Below are 25,232 nucleotides of genomic sequence, written 5' to 3' on the forward strand. Positions count from 1 at the left end.
CATCAGAACTGTAGAGAAACTTTTAGCTCCTCCACACCCTTTGTAGGGACAAACCTAAAGAACCCTTGTGCACTTCAGCACGACATCATCTGAAAGCCTTATCTCCATAGAAATGCTATGTCTCTATATTGTTAATCTGCAAGATGATTTCATTAAGATTCACAGATGTTCAGTACTAGGAAATGACTAGACACATCATCTTCCACCTCATTGTCTAGTTACTGTTCCCAATTACTTCCTTGCAGAAGAAACAGGTATATTTAACAGTTTCCTTGAAATTCGTAACACATGACAATGCTCACGTGTGTTGGTGGCTGGCTCACACTGCAGAGACAGCGTCTGAAGGCTCTCTTCATCCATTTCCAGATCCAAGTTTGACAGATACTGCTTTACTTTCCGTGCCATCTGAGCATCTTCATACAGTTTTTTAGCATTAAGGAAGGAGCTGCGACGGACCCGCTTTTTATGACCCCCCGTTTGCGCGACATCCAGCACGGCCGCATTCGTACTGCCCTGGCTGAGAGACCTGGAGTGAAGAGGGGGCAGGAGGGGGAGGAAAGAGGGGAAAAGTATGACTTAGTCCAACACGGTGTCACTTAATAAACGAGAAACGTGCAAAAGATTGCATGAATGTCAGTCTACGGTCAAAGCTTACATGCCTCATTCCAGTAAGTCAAACAGCTCTAACAGATAGAAAGATGAGGGTCAGGAAATCTTTTTACTTGGTTACAGGCACTATTTTAATTACACAAATACTTTAACCTATTCTGCTCCAACTAGGCAATATCACTTCACACATCTAGAAAAGCATTCAAGCTAGCTCTCTCACATAAGCCAGCTACTGAGAAGATTGGAGCATTAGGAAAAGCTCATGCAGTAAGGCAATGCTGACAGAAGACCATAGCTGAGGTTCAAATTTAAATACATACACAGAAGGCATTTTGAAAATGTTCTAAACACTTTTTAAATCAGACCATATACAAAATGTACAGCTTGGTTTTACAGAATAGAACCTCCTTCTAACTTGCTAGGTTGAAGACAGCTTTTTGCTAAATAAAATGATCAGCTAGTTCGTGATGAAATGTCATGCACATTTCAATGTATGTATGTCTATATGAAAGCTATGCATTGATTGTTCCTGAATTGTTAAGAGTGAAAATGATGGCTGAATTGTAATATGAAAATAAGTTAGTTTAGCAGATACTGTAAGTTTTAACTTTTGTATTTGATTGTGATAATTGCTTATTAGGCATAAGAAAGTTAACAGAGATTTTCAGCTGTTGCAACCTTGCCATTTTATAATTTCTCTTTTACTGAAAGTAGCTTCCTTTGGCAATTTAAATTGGAGGTGGGGGAGAAGAACACCCCACTCCTATCTACAACTACTTATAAATAATTTACAACTTTTGTGTTTTAACCTCAAAAGCAAAAGCATTCCTGGATTAAAATGTATTGTCAGTAAAAAAGGGTTAACAAAAGAAAAAAAAAGTCAAAGCACCAGAAAATTAAAGATAGCAAGTAGGAAACAATGCAAATGGTAAAGGAAGAATGAATGTCTGTGTGCGTTGTCTCCAACCACTTACCCCAAACTCCTCCATTTCTTCTTCCTGCAAGTGAGAGCCAGGAAGAGTAAAGCATGGGTTTAAGAAGAGACAGAGAAAGATCACAAGCTCAGAAAGAAAAAGACCAGACCTCAGGACAAGCAGTTCTGGAAGCCCACAAACATTAAAAAGAGCCTTGACTCAGGCATACAGTCAGATACTACAAACTCTTCTAGCTCAAATTAAGAAAAAGAGTATGCAATAAGCTGGTCTAACGTGAAGCCAAAGAGCATTCACTCCATGTTTTCTAACACTACTAGCTGACGCTGTTTCAGATACATTCCCACTTCTACTAAATCAAAACGATAAGGCTGGCACACATCAACGTTTCAGACAGACTAATACATATGTATTCAAGACATTATTTCCCCCTCCCCCCCACTGATGAAATCTCATTTTTATGAAGTAACTGGCAGCTAAGGAATAATAGAAAACATTTTGATATATATTAATAGACACAAAATGTAATGATTTTTCCAGTTTTAGATCACCACATAATTTTGGTAAATTGTTAACAACAAACAAAAAACATACTGCTCCAATATGACAAGGGGCACTTGAAAAGCACCTCTTGCTGACACCTAGCCTTCTCTCAGCTCGGAAAAGCTCTGCCTAAAACAACACACTTACCTCGTTCTAAACATTAAAGCAGGATCCATGTTCACAGACGCCATGCGACCAACATGGCGTATCTCCTTTGCAATCATTCTCAGCTTCTCAAAATTGACCAAGCCCTCCACTTTCGAATCATTTCCTATAATCAACAATTACCAACATCAGTCATTAGCTAGCAAAGTTAGTTTTCCTAGGCTGGTAAAAGATGACGTACTTCTGCTTTTACCTTCATGAAGGAATGTAAGGTCTTTTTTGATAACAGGAAACAGGGGGATAATGGGGGGCTGTAGGTTTTGGCTGTTAAGGACATTACGATATTTTGCCATATTCCTAGATGGATCAAACAAGTCCTGTAGATCTTGAAACAGTTTTTCATACTTGCTTGGAAGCTTTTCCCAAGTAGTTCGGAGCCTTGCAACTGGTGCCAAATTCAGGCCACTTGAAACAAACAAAAAAAGTGCAAAAAAGTTCAAGAACAAGAGAAAGAAACAAAAAATCCTAGAAAAGACCTTGTTAAAATTTGTTTGGGAGAAATATCATATAGCCAGAATAGCATAGCACAACAATGTCAATAAAGTATCAGAAAGTGAAAACTTCCTTTTGCCAGCATGTATTACAGAACACTTAAGATCATATTTATAAAAGCTATAAAAACTGGATATTATCTGCATGATGTAACCATAAACAGATAAAAGTTACACTTGGATGAGTAATTAAACCTTATAGAGAGTATGTACTTGTACTTAATACTTTGGAACAGCATCTGAATTTGATAACAATATCATAATCTAGGAGTACCTCAGGATCACCACTTATTTCCAGATTACGTTTTTTTCCCTTAATGGCATTGCCTGTCTTGCTATTCATTTCTACCTATGGGGAAGTTTGGTATCTAGAATCTTTCCTTCCCTCAAGTTTTTGCTAGCAGGCAGGCTGCTTTTATTTCTCATTGAGATCAGCTGAAATAGCTGAGCTAAATCTCTCACAGATGCTGACTGATTAACAGCATAGATCCTTGACTTTGGAACTTGCCACATTTGATTAAATGGTATTCAAAACTAGTGATCTTCAGAAAAAGTGTCACATTCAATCTGTTGATTGAATGTGACAAGGGCTTTTGCCAGAGACAGTGATAAAATTGTCATTTTAATGCAACTTACTCAAGCTTTTTCACAAAAGACAATATTTAAGGATTTTTTTTTTTGTTAGGTTCTTTCTGCCTAACTTGGAGACTCTAAAGGAAATGTGAATGTTTTAAAAAAAAGTGTATAAACACACACATTAGAGCTTCCTCTCCTCCTTTTCAATGCAAAACTAAGAAAGGTTTCTGTTCGAAATTTTCAGTGCTTTTTTTACTCTTATCCAAAGATCTTTATTTACAGCTTATTATAGGGCATCGTAGTCTGCTACTATCAGAGTTCCATCCAGGAAACTGCTGATACAAAGAAAACCAAAGGCAACATATCATGGCTCAATGAATTCAAGATACTGGGAACTATGTAAAAAATTATAAGCTTCCTTTGGGAAATTAACCCATTCATTTATGACAGTGTTATAATTTTTCTTCATATAACTGCTGGGTTTTTTGGTCTTTGTTTTTAAATAAGTGCAGTAGTTTCTCTAGTGCCATGTTCACCAATCGGCTCTTGCCTCACTGTCTTGAGCAATAAGTACATAACAGTAGCATTCTAAATAATATTTCAGTAAACATTTCAATGTCAAGTTCAGATTCGGAAATGCCCTACTTATTGGATTGCCAAGCATTGACATTAGCAGCATTAATTGGTTTACTCTGTTAAATACATTTTTTTTAGATTGACGTAAGACTTTGCTTTATACTTAGAAGTAAAATTATTAAGGGGCAATACCTAATGATGGCAAACATTGAGTTGAAGTTCTTGCATTCTCTGCAGTGTAGTGCTATCTTAATGAAATGCTTAATGATCTTCATCCTTTTCAGCTGGTTGGTTTCTCTTAGAATCTCAGAAGCCACCCAGAATGTTTCTTGATTTATCACCTCTTCAAACTTTTTTAGATTAGTGCAACCTGTTTTTGATTTGAGTTTAAACAAGTCATCTATGTATTCCGTGGGCTCAATATTACGGAATAGCTCAAAGTTTCTCATGGAGAGTTGGGTAGCCACCTCAACAGTACTGAGCTGTAGTAGGGAAATCTGACTTTCCCTTAGTAACTCTTGAGCATCTTCATCTGAACAAAGAGTTTCTGTTTCCATGTTGTTCTTCAGATAATACCTGTAAAAACAAAATTCAAAAAGACACTAGATACAATATACTCAAATACTAGTGAAAGTAATAACCCAGTTGGAATCGTAGAATACATTGAATTTCACCAGGCCTAGACATTAATTAGAAATTGCATAAGGAGCGATTTCTGGTAAAGAAACAGAACATTAATAATTAAATAATGCCCCTATTAATGGGATTTTGACTTAATAAACTGGCATCGTCAGCTCTAGCTCACAGTCTCCAATCTCACCTGCCACTCAGCTGTATCCTGTCAGCAAGCTTGGATAACTGATCAGGAAGCCTCCTTTGCTTGATTACGCCCTCAGGTGTGACAGAGACTTCACATAGTGAATATGCATCAGGAGTTGCAGTGAGAGCAAATTCCCTGATAGCCTGGATGACCACTTCTTTTGCTGTTGTGTCCTTACTGATCATGATGTAGCGACTTTGCTGATCTGCCTTGAAAACCCTCAGAACTTGATCTGGTAAGTCTGGAAAAAAAATTACATACAAGGTATGCAATTTAGTAAAGAAAAAAAAAAACATTAATGGTATAAGAACAAGTAACAATATCAGTTACATTGACTCTAATTACTGGTGCTATCAGTTTTTGCTTCAGTATCATCACTTCACCTCTCTCCTTATAAAACAGCTGGGGTTTTGTTTTGGTTTTTGGTTTGAGGTTGTGGTTTTTGGTTTTTGGTTTTTTTTTTTTTTTTGGGGGGGGGGGGGGGGGTGTTAATGAAAGACTATTTCTATTAATAACCAGGAAAAGAAGTTAGTTAGGCTATCAATGGTGCAAGCCACAAAAATATGTTAACGCTTCCAAAGTTTGGACAGACAAACTAATGAGCAGTCTGATTTTCACAGGTGTTGAGTCCTGGTAAATTCCATTTAAGTCTGAGAAAAAAATCAAGGACACTCAATAACACTACCCTATACACTGACATATAAGAAGTTTAAGCAAATTAGGTGATAGGAGTGTCAGTCTTCCTAAGGATGTTTTTAAGGAAATAGACTCATTTACCTAAGTCTGACACTCAGCCATAGTGCCACGCACAAAGGGAAGGCAGGTACATATAAGTAGCTAGGAATATGCATGTATAACGGCCAGCATGCATGTATGCACAAATAAACTGCAGTAATATTAATGCATCGAAGTACTTAATTATCAAAAATATTCTATCCTTGATAAATTTAAATCATAGTAATAAACGTGTAAGTAACAGACTGAAAACTTGCTCTTTATTTCTCTGTGTCAATGTTTTAGTAATTAAGAACTAAGGCAGCCAGACTTCCCAAATATTCGAGTTCTAAATATATTATTTTTTCAAGTGACTGATGACAGAAAACTTACAGTGAACACCTACAAGGAGGCTGTTTTCAGGAAGTCTGGAAAATTACCAGCCTAACTCCAAATGTTGGATTTGGTATTTCCATAAGCTATATATATTTCCATTAATGTATTGAAATCTAGACCCATTAATCAACTGAAGTTTGATTGTCATCATTGTATTATTTAAAAAAAAAAAACAAAACACTAAAATTGTACAGCTATCCACCACTGGATTTTTTTAACAAAAGGTATTTTTAACTGACAAGTACTTTCAATTAAATTAATTTCTTCCCTCTGTGATGAATAACCTTTTCTAGTTTTGTGTGGCATGACATCTGGTCATTATTCTTTCTTTAATGAATATGCTTTAAATTTTTTTTTTTTTTTTAATCATAAAGGTCATATGAACAAGAAAATAGATAATAATAAAAAGCCTTCTGAATGATCATTATTTAAAAAAACACTGAAGAAACAGCTGCCAGATTAAAACATTCCCTTTGATATAACCACAGTCTTTTCTGACAAGACCTGAATGTGCATAACAAGTATTCAAGTTACTACAGAAAGATCTATTCAGCAACAGAAATTTTGTGACAAAAGAACAAAAATTAACATCTTCCCACTGCTGCTGCATGTCTCCAAAATAATCATTTGGAAAGCATTAAGATAAATCTCTCTGATATGAGTTGATTTACATGTCACAAAGGCTGTTTAGGCTTAAATATATTAGTTTACAAATTTCATGCAACTAAGCCCATAACTTTTAAGCTCACAGTCATATTTTTGCAGCTTGAGAAGCACTAATACTGAAACACATTAGAACTGAGTGTTACACATAACAGGTATCACTACAGTGATCACTACAATTTTTAGCCCTTTCTAAGCACTTGAGTCAAATGTACGAATACCTTATAACTAGCAAGCCAATTTTGCCTCTTATCACCAACTATATATTGACCCATCTTCCTTCTGTAATTAGTTGAGGAGGGATACAGAGCAGTGCCTGAAATAATTTCTACATTTTTGAGGAAGGCAGATGCCAAAGACACAGCCTTTCAGAGACGTTATTAAAAACCAGACCGCTCTCTAGATCTTGTTGCCTCTTGCTGTTACAGAAATACTTGCCACTCAAAGAAATGCTACGAAGATGGGAAGCTACTGTAAACAATACCAAGGCGGGAACTCGCTTAACATTCCCAAGAAACAAGTGTTTTGTGCAGGGAGAAAATAACCTGCCCTGCTGGATCACTGAAGTCCATAAATGCAGAGAACAGCAAATAGAAAAATATCATCTTTGCACTGTATTTTACCATCCAGTTTCTCTGGCTGCATGCCTATCAGAGCTGGTAGCAAAAGCACTACACAGAATACAGAGAAGTCTGCCAGCAATGGAAATGATTACAGCTATAGCAATGGTAGCAAGTAATTCAGCACAGTAATTTTTAAAGAAAACAGCACTTGAAGAGAATTGTAATCATCCCCCTTTGCTCCTTTTCAAAAAAGGAAACTGGAGTGGCAGGCTGAAGAATGCGATGCTATATGATAGGAATCTAGTCCCTTAGAAAGCTTGTGTGGGGGGAAAAAAAAAAAGTACCAGTGACTGGCAGCTCATCATTACTACATAATTTTGACTTCCAATCGACTAGCAAAGACAGCACAAGAGACGAGAAATCAAAGTGCTATTGACTATTTGAACATTTAAAAATAAACCTTAAAAAGTATATTTGAAAAAGCCTGAGCAAATCTGAAGAGAAACTAAAATGACCCCTTGCGGATTTCAAGCTGTTCTCATTTTCTCCTCAAAGACTACCCTTCCAAAACAGCAAGTTGTTTTATTTTCTGTCCTGAGGGATATTCCCCAAAGCCTCAAAGGATGGCTGTTCCACCACTTTTCTCTTTCTTCTCCAGTGCATTCAATTCCTTGCAAGCTGCCTCCATCTCCATCTTTAATTTAGTCCAAGGTAATAAAAGAAATTAAAATTGCAGGCTTTAATTTTTTCCAAGTCTTAAAGTATATAGAGGTATAATTCAACTCTTCCATCTACAGTGTAACCATCCCTAAAGCCCTTAAGGTATACGCTTTTTATTTCAGTCCTCCTTTCCCCTCCTTCCCACAACAGGGAAAATTCTACCTGCAAATTACTTTTAAAATATTCAGTGTGTGGACATTTGGACAAATTGGGGGGGGAGAGGGTGGGAGGGAGCTTTTTTTTTAAATGAGAAAACACTAATTACTTAATACATTTTCTATAAAGATAATGGAAAAGCTGCTATAATGCTGAAGCAATGGCATTACATCATTATTTATCTCCTTTCCTCAAAGCAAAAGGCAAACAGTAGAACATTATTCATTTATTAAACTTCTCCGAACTCCATCTGTGATTGAAGGATCTTCAGAGCTGTAGTGGCTTTCCTTCTCAATTAATGGAGTTAGTTTGAGCTGTGTGAGACAGTGATGCCCACAGCTCTGGAAGTTAGCCAGTCGCTGTGCTCGGCATTAGGGGCACATTAATTACCTAGAACCGTCTGGTCTAAGTAAATGGCAAGCTGGAGTATGGAATCTTCGCCCATTTATAGATAAAGTGCTGATGAAAAGTTACGCTCTTACTGAGAAAGAATATCTTCAAAGCGTTGGACACTAGTCATTAGATAAAACAAACAAAAAAAAACAATCTTCCCAGGAGCAATCTTAGACACTGGAACAAAAATCACACGCCACCTTCTCGTAGTCTTCTCTAGCCCTAAAAAACCTGAGATGAAGTGATGCTCAGTATCACAGCTTCAAGTACAATGATTGCACCAACTTGGCTAGTATGTAGGCTGATGTTTAAGCACCGTCCCTTTACGTAAGGTTTGAAATCCCTCACGCTTAGGAAGGCGCTGAATTTTCAGTTCTACTTTTGAGAAATACTCTAAAGACTAGACTGAAATAACCAAGTGTCTGCACAGCTACCATCACCATTCCTCCTCCAGCAGCGATGTTTTAACAGCAAAGATTTGGATACTTAACTCAGAGAAGGTTTCCTGCTAAGAACCTTCCTGCAGCCAGATAAGAGCCCAAATCCCAACCCCGCCAGGAGCTCCGGCTAAACCGTTCTCATAAGATAAGGCTCTCAAGTTTCTTATATTCTCCCCCTTTTTCTCCCTCACTCGCCCCCATGCTTTGTTCCTCTCTGCTAAATGTGTTCATTTTTTATCTATTTCAGAATGGGATTTTAAATCACTTTATATACAAGGAATTCAGCATACAGCTGTAGTGCAGGGTGACTACCAGGGAAGTTTGAAACTCTGACCCTTACAGATGTAGTACAAGATTATGTCAGTCTGTTCAGAAAGAGACTGAAACGCGTGTCCTGTGTCCCCATCCAATGCCCTTTTGCTTTACTGTAAGCTAATGATCTAATGTGCTATTTGAAAATACTGCGGTCTTGTAAAGACTGATCTATCAGGGCAAATTATAAAATACCAAGCAAATAAGCTTTCACTGGTCAAGAGTATTCAATCCCAAGCAAATAAGCTTTCACTGGCCAAGAGTATTCAATCAGTAAGAGGTACTCTGTATACAACATACTTGAAAAATAGACATCTAATACATTTGGGTAAAGTATATTAGAGCAAATGTAATAAATCTTAATGCATAAATCTGTGGCTCATCTGTGGGTGACAGCATATAGTTAATACAAACTCACATGCATCTTCAGACTCTGGAAGTCCAGAAAAAAGAAGAGATGAGATCAATGAAAGGGAATTATAAGGTCAAGTAGAACAACAAAAAAGGATCCTTACCTGGAGTAGTATTGAAGTCTAAGATGCGGTGATGAGACTGCAGTAGATCGGGATTACTGGATGACAGGGTTCCGCTGACAGGTAAAGCAGGAGGAATGTGCTTCGTTTGCCTCAGTCCCACAATGCTGTCATCCTGAGACTGGCCAATTCCAATGTCACTGCATCCAGAAAGAAGTAAAATCAGGACTTACAGAGCTTGGGCTGTACTAGAGGGATGCAAGGACATCTGTATCGCTACATTTTCACACTTTCAATTGTTAATACAGTAATCACTATTTAGAAGTTAAAATTCTCCAGACAACAGTGGTTGCTGTCTAGCTTTGTCAACAGCACCCAAATGTCCACTCAAAGTGATTAGATCTGCCTGCTCACACTGCCAGAAGATCCTCATGTTCACTACTAAGCTCTGAGGAGCTGCTAGGCTCGTTATTTTTTGACAATTTCTCACAGCGGCCAAGATCTTTATTCAAAAGGTGGTACATACCTCATCATTCTTGCACCACCCCATCACCCGAACTTTGACTAATACAGCTGTCCCCTCAGTGCTGTTTTATAAGACCTGAATTTCACCGATCTTTCACCCCATCACAGATGGACTGTATGGCTACAATACGTCCCCAGTTGCAAATCCTAAGATCTTTCAACAGACAGATAAGAGAGGATCATTGAGATCATCCATTTTCCTAGCCTGTATCACCTTCTCCGAGTTTCTCTTCACTAAATATGACTGAAGTGATGCCAGCTAACTTGGAAGGCTAAGGTAAGCATCTGCACTTGGGTACTATCGGTATTCCCTCCAAAGTGCCTGACAGCTGTAAATAAAGTATTCTGTGATAAAGGTGAAGGATTTTGTCTATTAGATTGTGAAAGGCAGGGTCCCAAAGGAGGCCAGTAGTGCTAGATAGATCAGAGACAGAGCTATCATCATATTATAGTAGGCACTAATTTGCTTATTGCTTTTAATCAGCGAGTGAAGCAGAACAACTGCTACAGGACGTAGAGTTGGGGCTAGCCATTGAACTTTTCTATAAATATATAGATGCAAATCCTTAATAAAATACTCTGAGGGTGTAAAATGTTGAACAGCAGCCATTATAGAAAGTGAAAATAGTTAAAAATTTAGCTACTATAGGCAAAGCCTTTTTAAAAGCCAAGCACATCTAAATCTATACCTACACATGTAAAAAAAGCATAAACCAGAACTTAAGACTTCATTGCAAACTGCTGCAACTCTAACAAGCTGCTAAATTAAATGATGCAACACAAATGTCCATTTGTACCCTAATTTTGGGCACTTAAGCTTTTGTCTAGTGTTCTATCCATCCTCAGAAAACCTAAACAGAAGTAATCAAGGGCCTGATAATTATCCCTGTTGAACTGTTACAGCACAAGCATCCTTTTGTGCTTACCAATGCATTACTTTACCCAGTACACTCTTGTACCACTTCTTTAAGTGCTATGAATTGAACAGTACTCTGGGAAGCTAGGACAGTATCTCTGGGCATTTAAGACACATTTTTAATTACATGGACACAGCAACTGCTTTTTAGAAGGCAATGAAACTCGAAAAGGTTGGAGGGTTATCTCTGTATGATGTGTTTGGGTTTTCTCATTGTTTTGTTTTTAAAAAATGAGATAACTTTGTATTATCAAAATATTTTACGAAGTGTAAACCCCAAGCCATGAGAGTGACAGAAACATTCATGTCTACTGAAAAAAAAGTTCTTGGATTCTCTCTCAATCAGAAGTTAAGCTGAATCTGAACATCTGTATTTTTGTACTTCCACATAAAGCACAAAACACCGTGACAAGCAGTGATGATCAACTCAGCACACAGCACTTTTATGGTAAGCCACAAGCAAGTAAGTCTTTCACTACAACTAAAAGCATTCCCAGCAATCGACATCTTGTCTTTCAAGAAGGAACCACTCCACACACACACAAAAAAACAAGTAAACAAAAAACCCCAAAGCCCCCAAGCCTCAAAATGCTTTCTGGTGGTTCTAAACAACTATATAGTACGTTTCATAAATGTGTCAACACCAGTATTTTCTCTAAATTCAAATCAAATGAAGACAATGTGACCCTCTCCCTTATATTAATAGTTTCACTTGCATCATGTATTCCTTTTGCAGTTTGTCAGTTTTACATAATCTTATATCTATCCTGTGCGTCATGACTGAAGCAGCTTCAGTAAAGCGGATCAACTGACAAATGTTAGGTTTTAAAAAAAATAAAAGTAATGTTTTTAAAATTCTTCTCGATTCTAAGTATTCGTACACTAAACTGGAAAGTATCTACCTTACACTCAGTTTACTCTATTTTTAAAACGTACATCAGAATCTGATTGAGTTCTAACTTACACAAACAAGAAATGAACCCCAGAAATTTCAGATGCAAATAGTAACACTAGAAAACTCCAGGTCCCATGAAGAACAACTGCCCCTGCTGTTGTGTAAAATATTTTATTATGCCAGTGAAAGAAGATTGTGGTTTTAAAGGAAAGGCATTTCCATTGCTTTCTGTATGCATTTGCCATGCAGGCAGATAGCATTAACTCAAGAAATAACTTTCCTGAAAAAGATAAGGGAATGGCAGAGCTGTCTGAATGCTCCTTCCTTCAAAATACAGTATACTGTGCATCCCACTGCAGGGCTGCAAATAGAGAGAGGAGACAGGGGGACTGCTTCTTTGTCTGGGATGCTGCACTATGGACCAGGCAGAACTTTGCTGGACATAGAGGTGGGGGTTATGTTTAAGCCAGTATTTGGAGCAACTGAGCGTACAGACCACAAAACCACTCTGGATTGATTAGAAGAGTGAAGAAAGCAAAGAGCTCGAGAAGAGGCTATAGCCAGAAGCATGCTTCAAGAGATGCTTCAAGAGATGCCTCCTAGCTGGCAGAGAGAAGGAGATTTCCCAGTAGACGCAGAGGAAATGGTGCTGTTTACTCATTTTGGGAAGTTACCTGACATAGTTGGACTAAAAAGCAAGATTGAAGGAAGGCATTATCTCCTGCTCAAACTGATTGTCTTTGATACTCATTTAATGTCTCATGAAGCAGACAAGCTCCCTCTAAGAGTGACCTCATTCTAGTTTAAAGATTGGCTTTATCTGGATACGCTCTGGAGGCACTGGAGACCTCTGCAAGATTCACGTTCAAGAAAAGGTGGACAGTTTCACCCCATAAGCTAGCTGACTCAAGAAGTCTTTCAATACCTACTTTAATTAATGAGTAGATCAGCTTTTTCATCCCTCTTGATTTTTGGTATTTAAAAAACACATGAGAATAGGTAAAGTCCCTTAATATATGCAATACCATTAATTATTAGGAAGAACGAGATAGAAGTTTCTACACAATAGGGGGGAAAAAGCACAGGAAAGTCTACAGCTACACATCTCTATGCAGAAACTGTGCAGACACAAACAACTGAATGGCAACAGGCTTTGCAGACAAATTGCTATCTATAACACATGAAGTAAAGCTAGCAAAAGGAAAAGAAAACAGGTCAAGTGTACTGTTTTTCTGCATCTTACCCAAAGAGGTCCCTGCACAGAAAAAGTGCAAAAATGAAAGGAATCAAAGAAAAAAAAGAAAACCAACAAGAACATTTTATGCAAAAGCTGCGAACAACGGTGAACAATGCAAAAAATCAACAGTGTGCATGGCTCATCAGAGGAACAAACATACAAGACCGGTGAAATAAAAGAAAGCAACATAAAAGACAAAAAACATAAAAAGAGGATTTACAGATTCTCCTCTACTGAAATGTATCTGTGTCAATTTAAGAAATAGCCATTATTTTGACATAATAATTTATATTCATTTAACCTTTACATCACTAACATTCTATTTATAGTGCTTCAGAACAGTATTCATTTAGTAGGAAATACCTAACATTAGTTAAGCAAACTTTTTTTTTATAAAGTAATAGCAGGAAAAAATCCTCGATTTTCAGCACAAGTGTCTTTTTAATGAATTTACATAGAATAGATTTCTTCCTCAATGGGACAGAGAAAAGAAAAATGCAGGAGAAAACACTGATTACACATCAGCTACCCTCTACAATTCATTTTTCCCATCGATGCCATCTGTCTTGGCCAAGAACCAGATTCCCATAAAATCATATAAAACTCATTCTTCTGTTGTTTCTAACAATCCTTATCAGAACTCCATTACTAAAATGTGTTCATAGAATAAAAGGTATCAGATACGATATTTAGCTTTCATTAAAAAAATACTCAATTCTATCAAAGAACCCAAGTTAAAATTTTAACCTCAGTCTCCCTTACACAGCAGTATGCAGAAATTCGTATAGACCACTGGAATGTGGATAAATTGAAATCATTGCTCCTATCAACCATTTGCAAGTAAACCTGCTTGCAGAGTTATTCTGAAATTAATTTCCTGGGCTGCTTCCAGTTAACAGTCCTCTTAAAAGAAAACAGTAAATGACATGAAAAAGTATTTGTGCCATCACTTTATCTGTAAGAAGTAAAATACGCCCATACTGATGTCAGGAGCTGCATTGTTAGTAGTCTATGATCATTCAGATATTCAGACTAGTATTTTCTAGTATATTTTTTCAGATATAAGCATGGTTTGCATCAATAAATAAAAAAAGTATCATGACAAATTATAAGTCTCATGAGAAATTATTAAAATTTAACACAAAGCAAATATTTAAGAAGAAATAAAAAACTCACTTGTATGGTTTCTGAGGCAGAATACTGATTCGAGTCTTGTCAAGTATCTTCTTTAATTTATTTCTTCCCCCAACTGTGTTGGCTTTACTTTTCTTATTTACTTTTTCTAATCCTATTACCTGCTCCACATCAACAGCAAGGTCTGGGATGGAATAACGACTCGCCTTTTTAATATCACCAATTTTAGGCAGGTGGGGAGCACCATTTCTTTTTTCCTCTGACAACCGTGTTAAGAGTTCTTTAAAAACTGTACAAGACAGGAAAAGGGAGGAAAGAAAAAGAACAAAAATGTTAAAGAAAGCTCTGTGCACCAGACCAGTTTAATATTAATCATTACAAAAAACTGATTAGGATATTCTGTCAATTCAAGTATTAAATTAATTTAGATACACGACTTAAAAAAATTTTAAAATTTTTAAAAGGACATTCATTTTCTGTAGTATGAATCAGAAAATCAGTAAGTTGTCCCAGCTCAGAATAGAAATACACTAGATGACCACATGGTTGCATGGATGGTGTCAACAGAAGGTCTTTGACTTTTCAACCTATGAACACAGGCTTCCGCAGAATAGTAGCACGCATAAGAAGAGCACGCTAGACAAAAGTGAGATAGGAAAACTAACAACTGAGAAGGAAGGTTTTAAAGAGATAGTCAGCAACAAAAGCTCTCAGATGGACAAAACATTATTAGCAACAGGATCAAAAAATCAGAAATCAGAAGGGAAACTGCAACAAAGTCATAAGGAAAATATAAGAAAGTATGAGGCTACTGAAACACGTTAGATGTTTGACAGGGCTGTTGCATCCATCTGCCAGATATACAAAAAAACCTCTCAGACTCCCTCAGCTCCCTAGCAAAGAGTCATCTCTGAGGCAGAAAAACTGAATTTGTGAATTAGTTCTACTGCAACTTTTAGCTTTACAAAAATGTTGATACATTTCAATAAATCAAATTAAACTGATCTGGGATCAAGTCACATATTCTGAGTGTAAGAGGAAGTCTCCATATATAAATGGAAAAAATAATCTGATGAGATTATTTGTAATAACAAATGAAAACTGATAATTAAAACCAAGGAATTGTAGAAAAAGTGGGAACAAGGGCAATCAGCTAAAGATGAGTATTAGGGACTGGGTTATGTATTTAATCTGGTTGCTCCACTGCAAATACTGAAATCATATCACAGTAGAATCTCAGAACAGTAGCTTTCTGTGTATTGCATGCAATATTCCTTATCAACAAATCCCAAAAGGAGAGTTTCCTTCTTTTTAACAACATCTTCTTATCTGTATCTATTTTGTCCCTCCAGCCCCTAGCTCCTATTCGACAGTACAGTTATTGGCTCGGATTACTCTCCTCCACTTTTCTTTGTGTGTCTTATTTGAAGCTTTTGAAGTCTCTCGGTGATTTGTTGTGTACTTCTGGAGATAAGGATGAATATTAAGGGCAAAATTAATACATAATAATTATGGATACTTGGATTATTTATATAATTTAGCAATGTGTTCCCCAAGTATCTCTTTCAGGATCAGGTTCTTCATCGCAAATAAGTAGGGCAGAATATTACCTGATCCTGAAAGAGATACTTGGGGAACACATTGCTAAATTATATAAATAATCCAAGTATCCATAATTATTATGTATTAATTTTGCCCTTAATATTCATCCTTATCTCCAGAAGTACACAACAAATCACCGAGAGACTTCAAAAGCTTCAAATAAGACACACAAAGAAAAGTGGAGGAGAGTAATCCGAGCCAATAACTGTACTGTCGAATAGGAGCTAGGGGCTGGAGAGACAAACTAGATACAGATAAGAAGATGTTGTTAAAAAGAAGGAAACTCTCCTTTTGGGATTTGTTGATAAGGAATATTGCATGCAATACACAGAAAGCTACTGTTCTGAGATTCTACTGTGATATGATTTCAGTATTTGCAGTGGAGCAACCAGATTAAAAACTTAGAAAAACACAACTTCTGAAAAAATTAAGAAATCTTAAACTAAAGATACTGTTGTATACTAAAGCAACACATGAGAAGCAAAAACCCAGTGCGTGAAGGATGGTTACACAGAACTTACACATAGAGAAACAAGCACATACTGCTAAACAAGCATATACAGATATATTAAGAAATGCCTTAATTATTAGAAACAACTGAAATATTAGAAACTTTACTGCAAAGCAAAAAAAAATCCCCAGGAAATAGATTTGACAAATTACTTTTGGAGATAACCTAAGCATATTTAATCATCAGTTAGTGCAGTGACATCCTGTGGTAATATTCTGCCCTACTTATTTGCGATGAAGAACCTGATCCTGAAAGAGATACTTGGGGAACACATTGCTAAATTATATAAATAATCCAAGTATCCAGTGGTAAAAAAAATCAAACAAAACCCACAAACTATGAATTACTTATGATGCTAGGTCCTGAGCCGCTTAAAGACTCCTTCATGACTGCTTTAGTACTTGTTAGAGGGAGAAATGAAGAGAATAGATTCGGAGGGTAGCGAGGTTGTTTCCTCCTAGCTGGCAAGAAAGTTTTTATTAATCTTACCGTGCTCATTGTAGGCATGGACCGAAAAACTATGAGCAAATTCAGCAGACAGATTAAGATCACTGATCAACTGGAACTCCAAAAGAGGCTTTTTTCTTGAGAAAGGATTAAATGTTACATGTACAAACACACTTTACAAGTTTGAGCTAAATGGTCGCAATAATCCAGAAACATGCACTTGTGAGAATGAAGTCACTTCATATAAGGCCCTATTCATAAATTTTTCTCTGCAGTTATGAACTAAGGTATTTTAGGACTTGCAAGCTTCCTTTTTGTATTCTCCCAGTACAAAAGTGTTTCAAACAAAGCTATTTTAAACTATTAAAAAAAAAATTAAGACTCCATCTAAATTAGAACAGAAATTAGAACAAAGTGCACACAAACTTACCAAATAAATTGGTTTTCACAGTGATAGACAGATGAGTGTTATTTCTAAGGATTTCCATGGCTTTTGACAGCTGTATGTTTTCAAAGTTTTGACCATTCACTTCCAGTATCTAAAAACACAAACAGGTAGTGTTATTTTTATTTAGCAAAGAGAAAGGAAACAAAAAAGTGGGGGGGAAAAAAAAGACATTTTAAAATTACATACCTGGTCTCCACGTTTCAAGCCTGCTTCTGTAGCTTTGCTACCAAAATCTACACTGTCAACAAAGATTCCAAATCCCTTTTCTGACCCTCCCAGCAAGATAAAAGGCAAAGGGGCTTCTCGAGATGGCTTTGTTAAGGTTATCAATCTTCGTTTAGCTTTAGCAGCACAAGCAATATTTAACAGCCTCAAATGTCCGCCCATTTTCTACAAGAGAAAAGCATAATGAGTTATATATAACAACAGCCTGGCTACTCCCTGCCATTCCAAATTGTCAGAAAAACCCCTCACTCTTACCTCCCTCTCCAAATTGTTCTCAAATTCTTCCAGAAATCGAGTCATAGCAGGATCTCCTTCAAAATCATTGAAGTGATTGTTCACCCACAACAATACTACCCGTGTAACCTGAAAATTAATCAACAATACAAATATTTTCCAGGAATACCCAGAACAGCACTAGTGCTAAGTCCTTTAAAAATCCTGCTACTTAAAGCTCCTGTAAATTTCCATTGGAATCCTAAATATTATATATATACACCCAAAACTAATTTTACTAATATGCAATCATTTACCAGGAGGATAGAATGAATGAATTATTAAAATTGCTTTCACTTGTATAAGCAATTGTATGTTGCATTTCATAAAGAATACTATGAGTTAGAAAATTAACACTGGCTGCCTCAAATTTGATTGAATAGGGGATAGCGCACACAGGTACAAGGCAACAAGTTAGATCCATTTCTGACTTATAACAACAATTTCCCGTTCATGTACATTTGCAAATCTGCTTAATTCTTCAAGCGCATGATCATAAAGCTTCTGATGCTGCTTTATATTGGTTCCTGAATCTCACAGATCTTTAGATAAGCCACCATTAACTTCATTAGGCATCTACCTGTGTAAAAGAGCTACTGTATGTTTAGAGAGGCAGGAAAAAGGAGTTATTGTGAGAAGCAGGAAAGAGGTTTTAACAGCAAATAGATGCAATTCTTTTCCTTAGAGTCAATCTTTCAGTTCACTACTCCTCCTATCTCTCCACCCCTACTCCCCCCAAGCAACTATGCTTATCAAAGTTCAGAAGGATCTTAGCTGGTATTTTACAGTTTGTTAGGAAAAACCCTAAAGGAGTACTATCAATTAATATTATTGAAGGTAAACCCACACGGTAAGAGCTGCATTTTTCAAAACTATATGCTTCCACTATAAAATTTTATCTTAGTATGCGATTTGAACGTCAGCAGCAGTTGTCCTGACAAAATAAGAGTTTTGATGTCTTGAATTAATATTGATTCGCGCTATTTTTAAAAAGCTCCTGAATCCAAACCAGTTGTGCCACTCAGTTACCTCTAAAAATACAGCTGCATTTCTTCTGTTATGCTGGGAAAGTAAGTTAGTAGGGGAAAACCTCTAAACATTTCAAAAACTAGAGCTTAAGAACAAGATCTCATACAAATTTTAATCAGCTAAAGCTAACCCCTGTCCGTTCTTTGCATCTGCACAAAACCTCTGCAGCCTCTTATGCTAAAGGTCTGACACCAGGCATCCGAAACCAAACCCTGCCACCCCCATACACAGTTTCCAAGCAGTTTGCCTTTTACCCCAGAAAAGCAAGTAAATTCAGAAGAATTGTTGAAATTAATGACCAAACTAATCAAGCACTTCAGAACTCGAGAGTTCAGATTTCTAACAGGAGGCAACTGCACAGCACTACGTGCTGTAGCTCCCAACCACAGGGATGTAAGCTAGAGGTAGCACTTCTGACATATTTGAGATTTTTCCACCTTTGAAATTGAAGATGAACTTCCTCTCTGTTAAACATCTGTGGTGTTTTTCATTAATGTGGATGACATTGGAAGATCCAGACAATGTCTGGCTAAATTTAGGCTGATTGCAGATTTTTAAAATTGGCTGGGAAGTTGCAAGCCATACCACGTAATATATTTTAAACCACTGCAGTGATAGCTTCAAAGTTGGGACTTACTAATGTACACCCAAACGACACTGTGCTGGAAGGGGTTGAATGGTGACCTCCAGAGGAATGTCACAATTTGTGTCACAACCAGGAACAGCATTAAAAGAGGAGCTGTAAAGTCAAGTACCCTGCTGCTGGGCAAAATCATCAGTAAGGTTGGATCTCAAATGTCCCAGTCTGATTACTACTGAGTACTGATCATCCTCAGGAAGTTCTACTCACCCCTTTCCCTCCCCTCACTGCCTATCAGCCCCTAATACAAAACAGCCAAAATCTTCCAGATTCCTTGTTTCCCACTTGCTTATCTCCACTTGTCCCAAGCTGTTCTCCGCCTCTTGCCTTTCTGTCAGTGCTACTGGACGTCAGAAGGGGTTGGTTACTGAGAGGGCAGAACAAAGAGCTGCTCTGTTTTCAGACCTGATACCAGCAACTGGGCTGGCTCACGCTTTTACAGAGGCTGAGGGGATTATCCATTGGAGGACAAGAAAAATAAGTTTAAAGATGAACTCCAATATTATAGCTCTGAAGCTGTAATAAGCCTATGCTAAACAATATTAGCAGCAAAGCCTGTCCTCTCTGCCAAACGTAAGATCCTTCCTCCAAGGCACAGATATACTAGCATTTCTAGAAGAAATACCCTGATTTAAATAAAAGCTGAAAACCAAATTTCTCTTTGACCTTATTGATATAATTCCCTTGGTTTCAAATTTGCAGAAAACATCTGGAAATTTTTACTAGTTTTTTTTACATATGAGAAAGTTATATACAAGTGAAAATAAAGCATTACAGTGTGAAGCACAGTATAGCCTCAATAGACAGTGTGCCAAAACTGGATATACAGGGACTTATTCTTCCATCACGGCAGTTTTGTTTAGACAAGAGGATGTTTGGTTGCTTTCTTGTGTTTGGGTTGGTTTTTTTTTTTAATGCTGTGTAAGTCTCAACAGATTCTTAACAATGGCTATATTTTCTAGTCTCTATTTATTTATATAAAAATAAATTATCACAAAATGTTTGCCAAGTTGTGTTAACTAGTATTATGTATGGAAAACACAGAACTTAGTTACGTGCTCAAATTTCAACACACAATAGAATTCTATTGAATTATATTAAATAAAATACTGATTATTTGAAAAAACTTTCCCTATACTTGCAAGCAACTATGTTATGTTGTAAAAACACAGCAAGGTAAAACATGGCTAATTTACCTTGCCTGAGCACATTAATACTTAAATAAAATACAATAAAATAAGGAAAAAATATTTTCTTAGTTTTATCCATATATTCTGCCATTAAAATTATTCAGTTTAGTCATTCTCTCTAAAGCATATTTTATTCTTAATAGCTTATATTTCAATGCAAATGGTAACAGGTATGTAATTAAGGGGATTTTAACCTTATCCCTGAGGCTGGGGTCATTGAACCACTCCAACAACTTCTTGCCCACTTCCATGGGGGTGGAAAGAAAGGTCCGATACGTCAACAGGAAGTCTTCTATAAATGTTGGGTCTACCACAGAGTGCTCTTCCACCAAATGCATTGTTAACCTTTCAGCTGTTCCCTATTTAAAAAAAAAAAAATCTTAGTTAATAAACCAGATTTTCAATAAATGCAGATTTGTTTTCTTGCAACATACTGAAGATGCATTACACTAGAAAGAATACTGGCATCTATTGACTGACGAGCTAAGCAAACATAACAGCTTAACCATGTAATAAGAAATGTAAAAAATTTATGTAATTAATTTCTATAGAAATCACCTAGTTATCAATGTGCATAATTATAAAGAGAAAAACGAGAAATATTAACAGTCTATTTTCAAATGTATATTTTTATAATATATATCTCAACTAATCCTGGACCTAACTTGCCAAGTTAAGAAGTTTATAGAACACAGACTTTAGCAAGACACTCCCTCTTTTACTTTTACCTTGATGACAATGTGACCTTTTCTTGTGCCAGTGCGATCAAGCTCCCTGTGCTCCTTTACCATCACAATCTCCCCTTCCTCTTCTACCTTCTGCATGTTCTTTTCCACTTGATTGAGGATGCGGCAATAATCTTGCTGGGCTATACAAACAAACTGGAAAGAATCATCGCGCACCAGTATTAAAAGGCAAAATCTCCAGAAAAGCATTTAGACTTAAGATGCAGATTTTCTATTTATAGAAAAGGTAAAGTAGTTTCTCAACCTGCAGTGAGCCAAATTTCTCTTTCCAGCAGTTCAGCTGTAGTAAGCAGATGAATACATAAGCACAGTACTTCCACTACAATCTTGCAGTTAGAGGAGACCAAGATTCATCAGAGCAAAATGATTTAGCGTTATCAGCCATTTCTGTTTAGCTGCTTTGACCTCCTCTCTGCTGGAGATGAAGCTCAGTATCCTAGCTGGTATTTTTTCTCCCATGCAAGCTTTTGTGTCTTATTTAGAAGGGTTAAGAGATTGAAGCGAAAACCTAGTTTTTGTTTTGTGTGCCTACTGCTACTCTAAATAATTTTCATTTTTCATAGTATTATTAATAAAGTCAATCATTAAGAAAACTAACATTTATTCAATTACATGAGTGCAGGCACACAGAAACAAATTACTTCTGGATAAAGCATACAGCAGGAAAAATATTTTCTACAATCATCTGCTCAGCCAAGAATAAGTGCAAGAATAAATATCTGAAGAATATTGCTAGCACCTACACTATGCAAATATAATTAAGATTACTCACTACAACTTCGGAAAAAAAAAAATACTGTATATACTATGAATTGTCTTCCATAACTTGTTGAAAGTTTTATACCTTTTTGGGGGCAAATACTCAAGATTAAACTGTCATCTTATATGAACTTGGGTATTTAACTGAAAGGAAATGATAATGTTTCTTCTGATTGAAAAGTTGATAAATGATCATGTACATACTTAGGACAAAGGCATGAGATTCACAGAGAGAGTGTTTTCTCCTGCATCCTTCATAATTCATTTACATACCTTTTCTATGCGGCTAGTAGTAGCTGCAACAGAACTCCCACAGTTTGGATTGTTTGCAAAACATTACCCTAACAAGATACCACTTACGCACTTTTTGGAAGTTAGGTGACTACATGAACACACATTTACACCCACTTCAAATGGCATCTACTGGAAGCTAATTAGCCATCAGGACCAAGCAAAATGTTAATTCACCAAGGGTTTGGCTATTATCATCTTGATGGGAATAAGTAAACAGCAACCACATATCCAGATCAGGCTAGTAGTTTTATGCTACGAGAAGCGTTCCTTAAATCTGACTACTTGTGTTACAGCAAACATCAAGACATTTTTCCTTGAAAGGCCAGATTGGCTCAAACTAGATTTCCTACTCAAACCATGGGACAGAGAGCTTTTATTACTTCAAGATTCAGTAGCTGAGTTGAGTAAGGAAGAATGGCTATTGCTTGTAGAAGTAAAAGAGCCTGTAATGGCTAATGGACCTTGAGATCCTAAGGGAAAGTTTGAAGCAATGGATATATGCAACAGGCTGCTGGACCTCATGTTCTGGAGAAAGCATGTAGACAAACCACTTAATCGAAAATGATGAGGAGAATTCAATTTCCCAAACTGTGGGTATGCAGGAGCCATATTTCCCAACTATTGTACAGGGTTACACGCTGGAGATTTTACATATATTCAGTTTAAAATAAAACTGGGTCTGGCTGTTGAGTTGCATTATGTCTGATTTTGAGTTGCATTATGTACGTGATTTTGCGTGTATTACAGTCCGACACACTACCTGGCAGTCATCCACTTTGGTTCTCATCACTCCTTTCATATATTCCTTTTCCATGGTAGGGGAAACACCAAAACTGTTCCCCATGCAGAGTATCTCTGTTCTTCCATCAGGGTACGTCACCTCCACAGAGCCATTCAAAATGACTGACCAGGAATCCAGCTACAAATCAAATGTTGCAGGATACATGAAGACTGAATCACTTAACGTTGTAATATTATACTATATAGATACAACCCTTACCATTTTTCCAAAGGAAAAGTTACTTTTAGCACCTATTAAAAACATTTATTAGCTAGTTTACCTTAAATATGCAGCTATTTCCAGCTCAAGAAAAATGGAATACTATGTTTAAGTATAATGTTAAGAGCTTATGTAAGACTGTAAAAAAAAAATGTAAAAAAGGGAAAAAAGGCAAAATAAAAAAGTGGTTTTAAAACACCACTTAAACACTGAAATAAACTCCCAAACCAGCTCCAACAGGCAGGAAGCATTTTGTACATTATGAAGAGTATTTTCTTCTGCTTTTATTGCATAAGAAATGTTGTGCGAGTGCTTAAACAAAAACTTTCAAACTAATGCAGAACAAAGAGGCAGAGTTTACCTGATCAATGTTACTTTTTCTTTTTTAATTTTTAAGCAACAAAAGAGGATCTTAACTCTGTGGAATCTGGGATGTCTGGTATAATAGGAGAGTCCAAAGTAACGTCTACTGACCTCTTCTCCATCGTTTAGTACAATAGTTCCTGCTCTCTCCACAACTGCAAACACCATTACAGCACAGAGCTCTCTCCTCACTGACATTGTCATGTTGGCAAAAGCAGGCAACTGATGCATGAATTCCAGTAGTTGTTCTGAAGGAGAAAAAGCCCACTGAGTCGTGCATGTCAAAACAACAAAGCACAGCAAAGGCAGTTCTTTAGCAAGATGCCCGAGGCTACTTAAGCTAAAATGCTGCACAATCGTTTCTGTATACTAATAAATCATGTACAGTGGCCTGTTGTAATTACTGGGTATTCTGTAGGCACAGACTGGCTCATCATATCATCAATAGAAGTCCTGCAAAGTAAAAGTCAGTATAATGGAAGAATTGTAACGTAACCGAGAGCTCTGAATACAACCAATGAAATCGTAATACTCCAGCCAGCCAGGGCAGTGAGTCCATGAAGACTACGATAGGCCTATATAAAACATAGCAAGACATTAAGAAGGGAAATTGCACAAAACTGAGCAAGTTCATTGGTAAAGCCACCCCCTCTTAGGCTAGACCTAACAGTAAATTGTACATGATCATCATCTGGCGCATTCAGAAAGTTCCAGATAGAACAGGATTACTGTCTTAAAGGAGACTGCTGCTGCTCTGTCTTCTGTATGCATTGGAGTTGCACTTGTACTCAGCTGTGAACTTCTCCCATATTTTCACTTTTTACATTGTTCATAACTACAGAGCTCAATTTTTCTTAGTAGTCCTGCTGAGGGATTATATGCCCTAAGCACTAGACATTTTTGCATTCAGGTTGATCTAAAAAACCTACTGAAAGTAGTCAATAGGACCCCATCTTTTTCCTAAATTTTTATTCACTCAGAATCACTGAATGGTTGAGGTTGGAAGGGATCTCTGGAGGTCATCGGGTCAAACCCTCCTGCTCAAGCAGGGCCACCTACAGCCAACTGCCCAGGACTCTGTCCAGATGGCTTCTGAATACCTCCAAGGAGACAGACTTCTCTACCAGCTCTCTGCGCAACCTGTGCAGTGCTCAGTCACGCTCACAGTAAAAAAAAGTGTTTCCTGGTCAGAGATGAAGCCTCCTGTGTTTCAGTTTGTGCCCATTGCCTCTGGTCCTCTCACTGGGCACCACTGAGAAGAGCCTGGCTCTGTCTTCTTTACACCCTCGCTCCAGGTATTTGTACGCATTGATGAGATCCCCCTGAGTCTTCTCTTCTCCAGGCTGAACAGTCCCAGTTCTCTTAGACCTTTGTCATCTAAGAGATGCTTCAGTCCCTTAATCATCTGATAATCAACTTTAATCATTATTTAGTCATACTTTGAAAAAAATTAAAA

General features: G+C 37.0%; 1 protein-coding gene across 2 annotated transcripts in view; it reads right to left on the minus strand.

Annotated features, from left to right (window-relative positions):
- The window catches only part of RAPGEF2 (Rap guanine nucleotide exchange factor (GEF) 2), a 130,504-nt gene that overhangs the window by 13,744 nt on the left and 91,528 nt on the right, over positions 1-25,232 (minus strand). For both annotated transcript variants that reach the window (XM_009582283.1, XM_009582284.1), the window contains 15 exons: positions 23,888-24,024; positions 23,174-23,332; positions 21,343-21,495; positions 20,809-20,973; positions 17,738-17,845; positions 17,444-17,647; positions 17,240-17,348; positions 14,292-14,538; positions 9,585-9,742; positions 4,713-4,953; positions 4,085-4,468; positions 2,443-2,654; positions 2,232-2,355; positions 1,584-1,607; positions 303-526 (listed from right to left, as the gene is read on the minus strand). In XM_009582283.1, the coding sequence (XP_009580578.1) occupies positions 303-526; positions 1,584-1,607; positions 2,232-2,355; positions 2,443-2,654; positions 4,085-4,468; positions 4,713-4,953; positions 9,585-9,742; positions 14,292-14,538; positions 17,240-17,348; positions 17,444-17,647; positions 17,738-17,845; positions 20,809-20,973; positions 21,343-21,495; positions 23,174-23,332; positions 23,888-24,024 (2,649 nt within the window). The remainder of the gene's footprint in view (positions 1-302; positions 527-1,583; positions 1,608-2,231; positions 2,356-2,442; positions 2,655-4,084; positions 4,469-4,712; positions 4,954-9,584; positions 9,743-14,291; positions 14,539-17,239; positions 17,349-17,443; positions 17,648-17,737; positions 17,846-20,808; positions 20,974-21,342; positions 21,496-23,173; positions 23,333-23,887; positions 24,025-25,232) is intronic.

The sequence above is a fragment of the Fulmarus glacialis genome, unplaced genomic scaffold (assembly GCF_000690835.1).
Source record: "Fulmarus glacialis isolate BGI_N327 unplaced genomic scaffold, ASM69083v1 scaffold197, whole genome shotgun sequence".
NCBI classification, from domain to species: Eukaryota; Metazoa; Chordata; class Aves; order Procellariiformes; family Procellariidae; genus Fulmarus; species Fulmarus glacialis.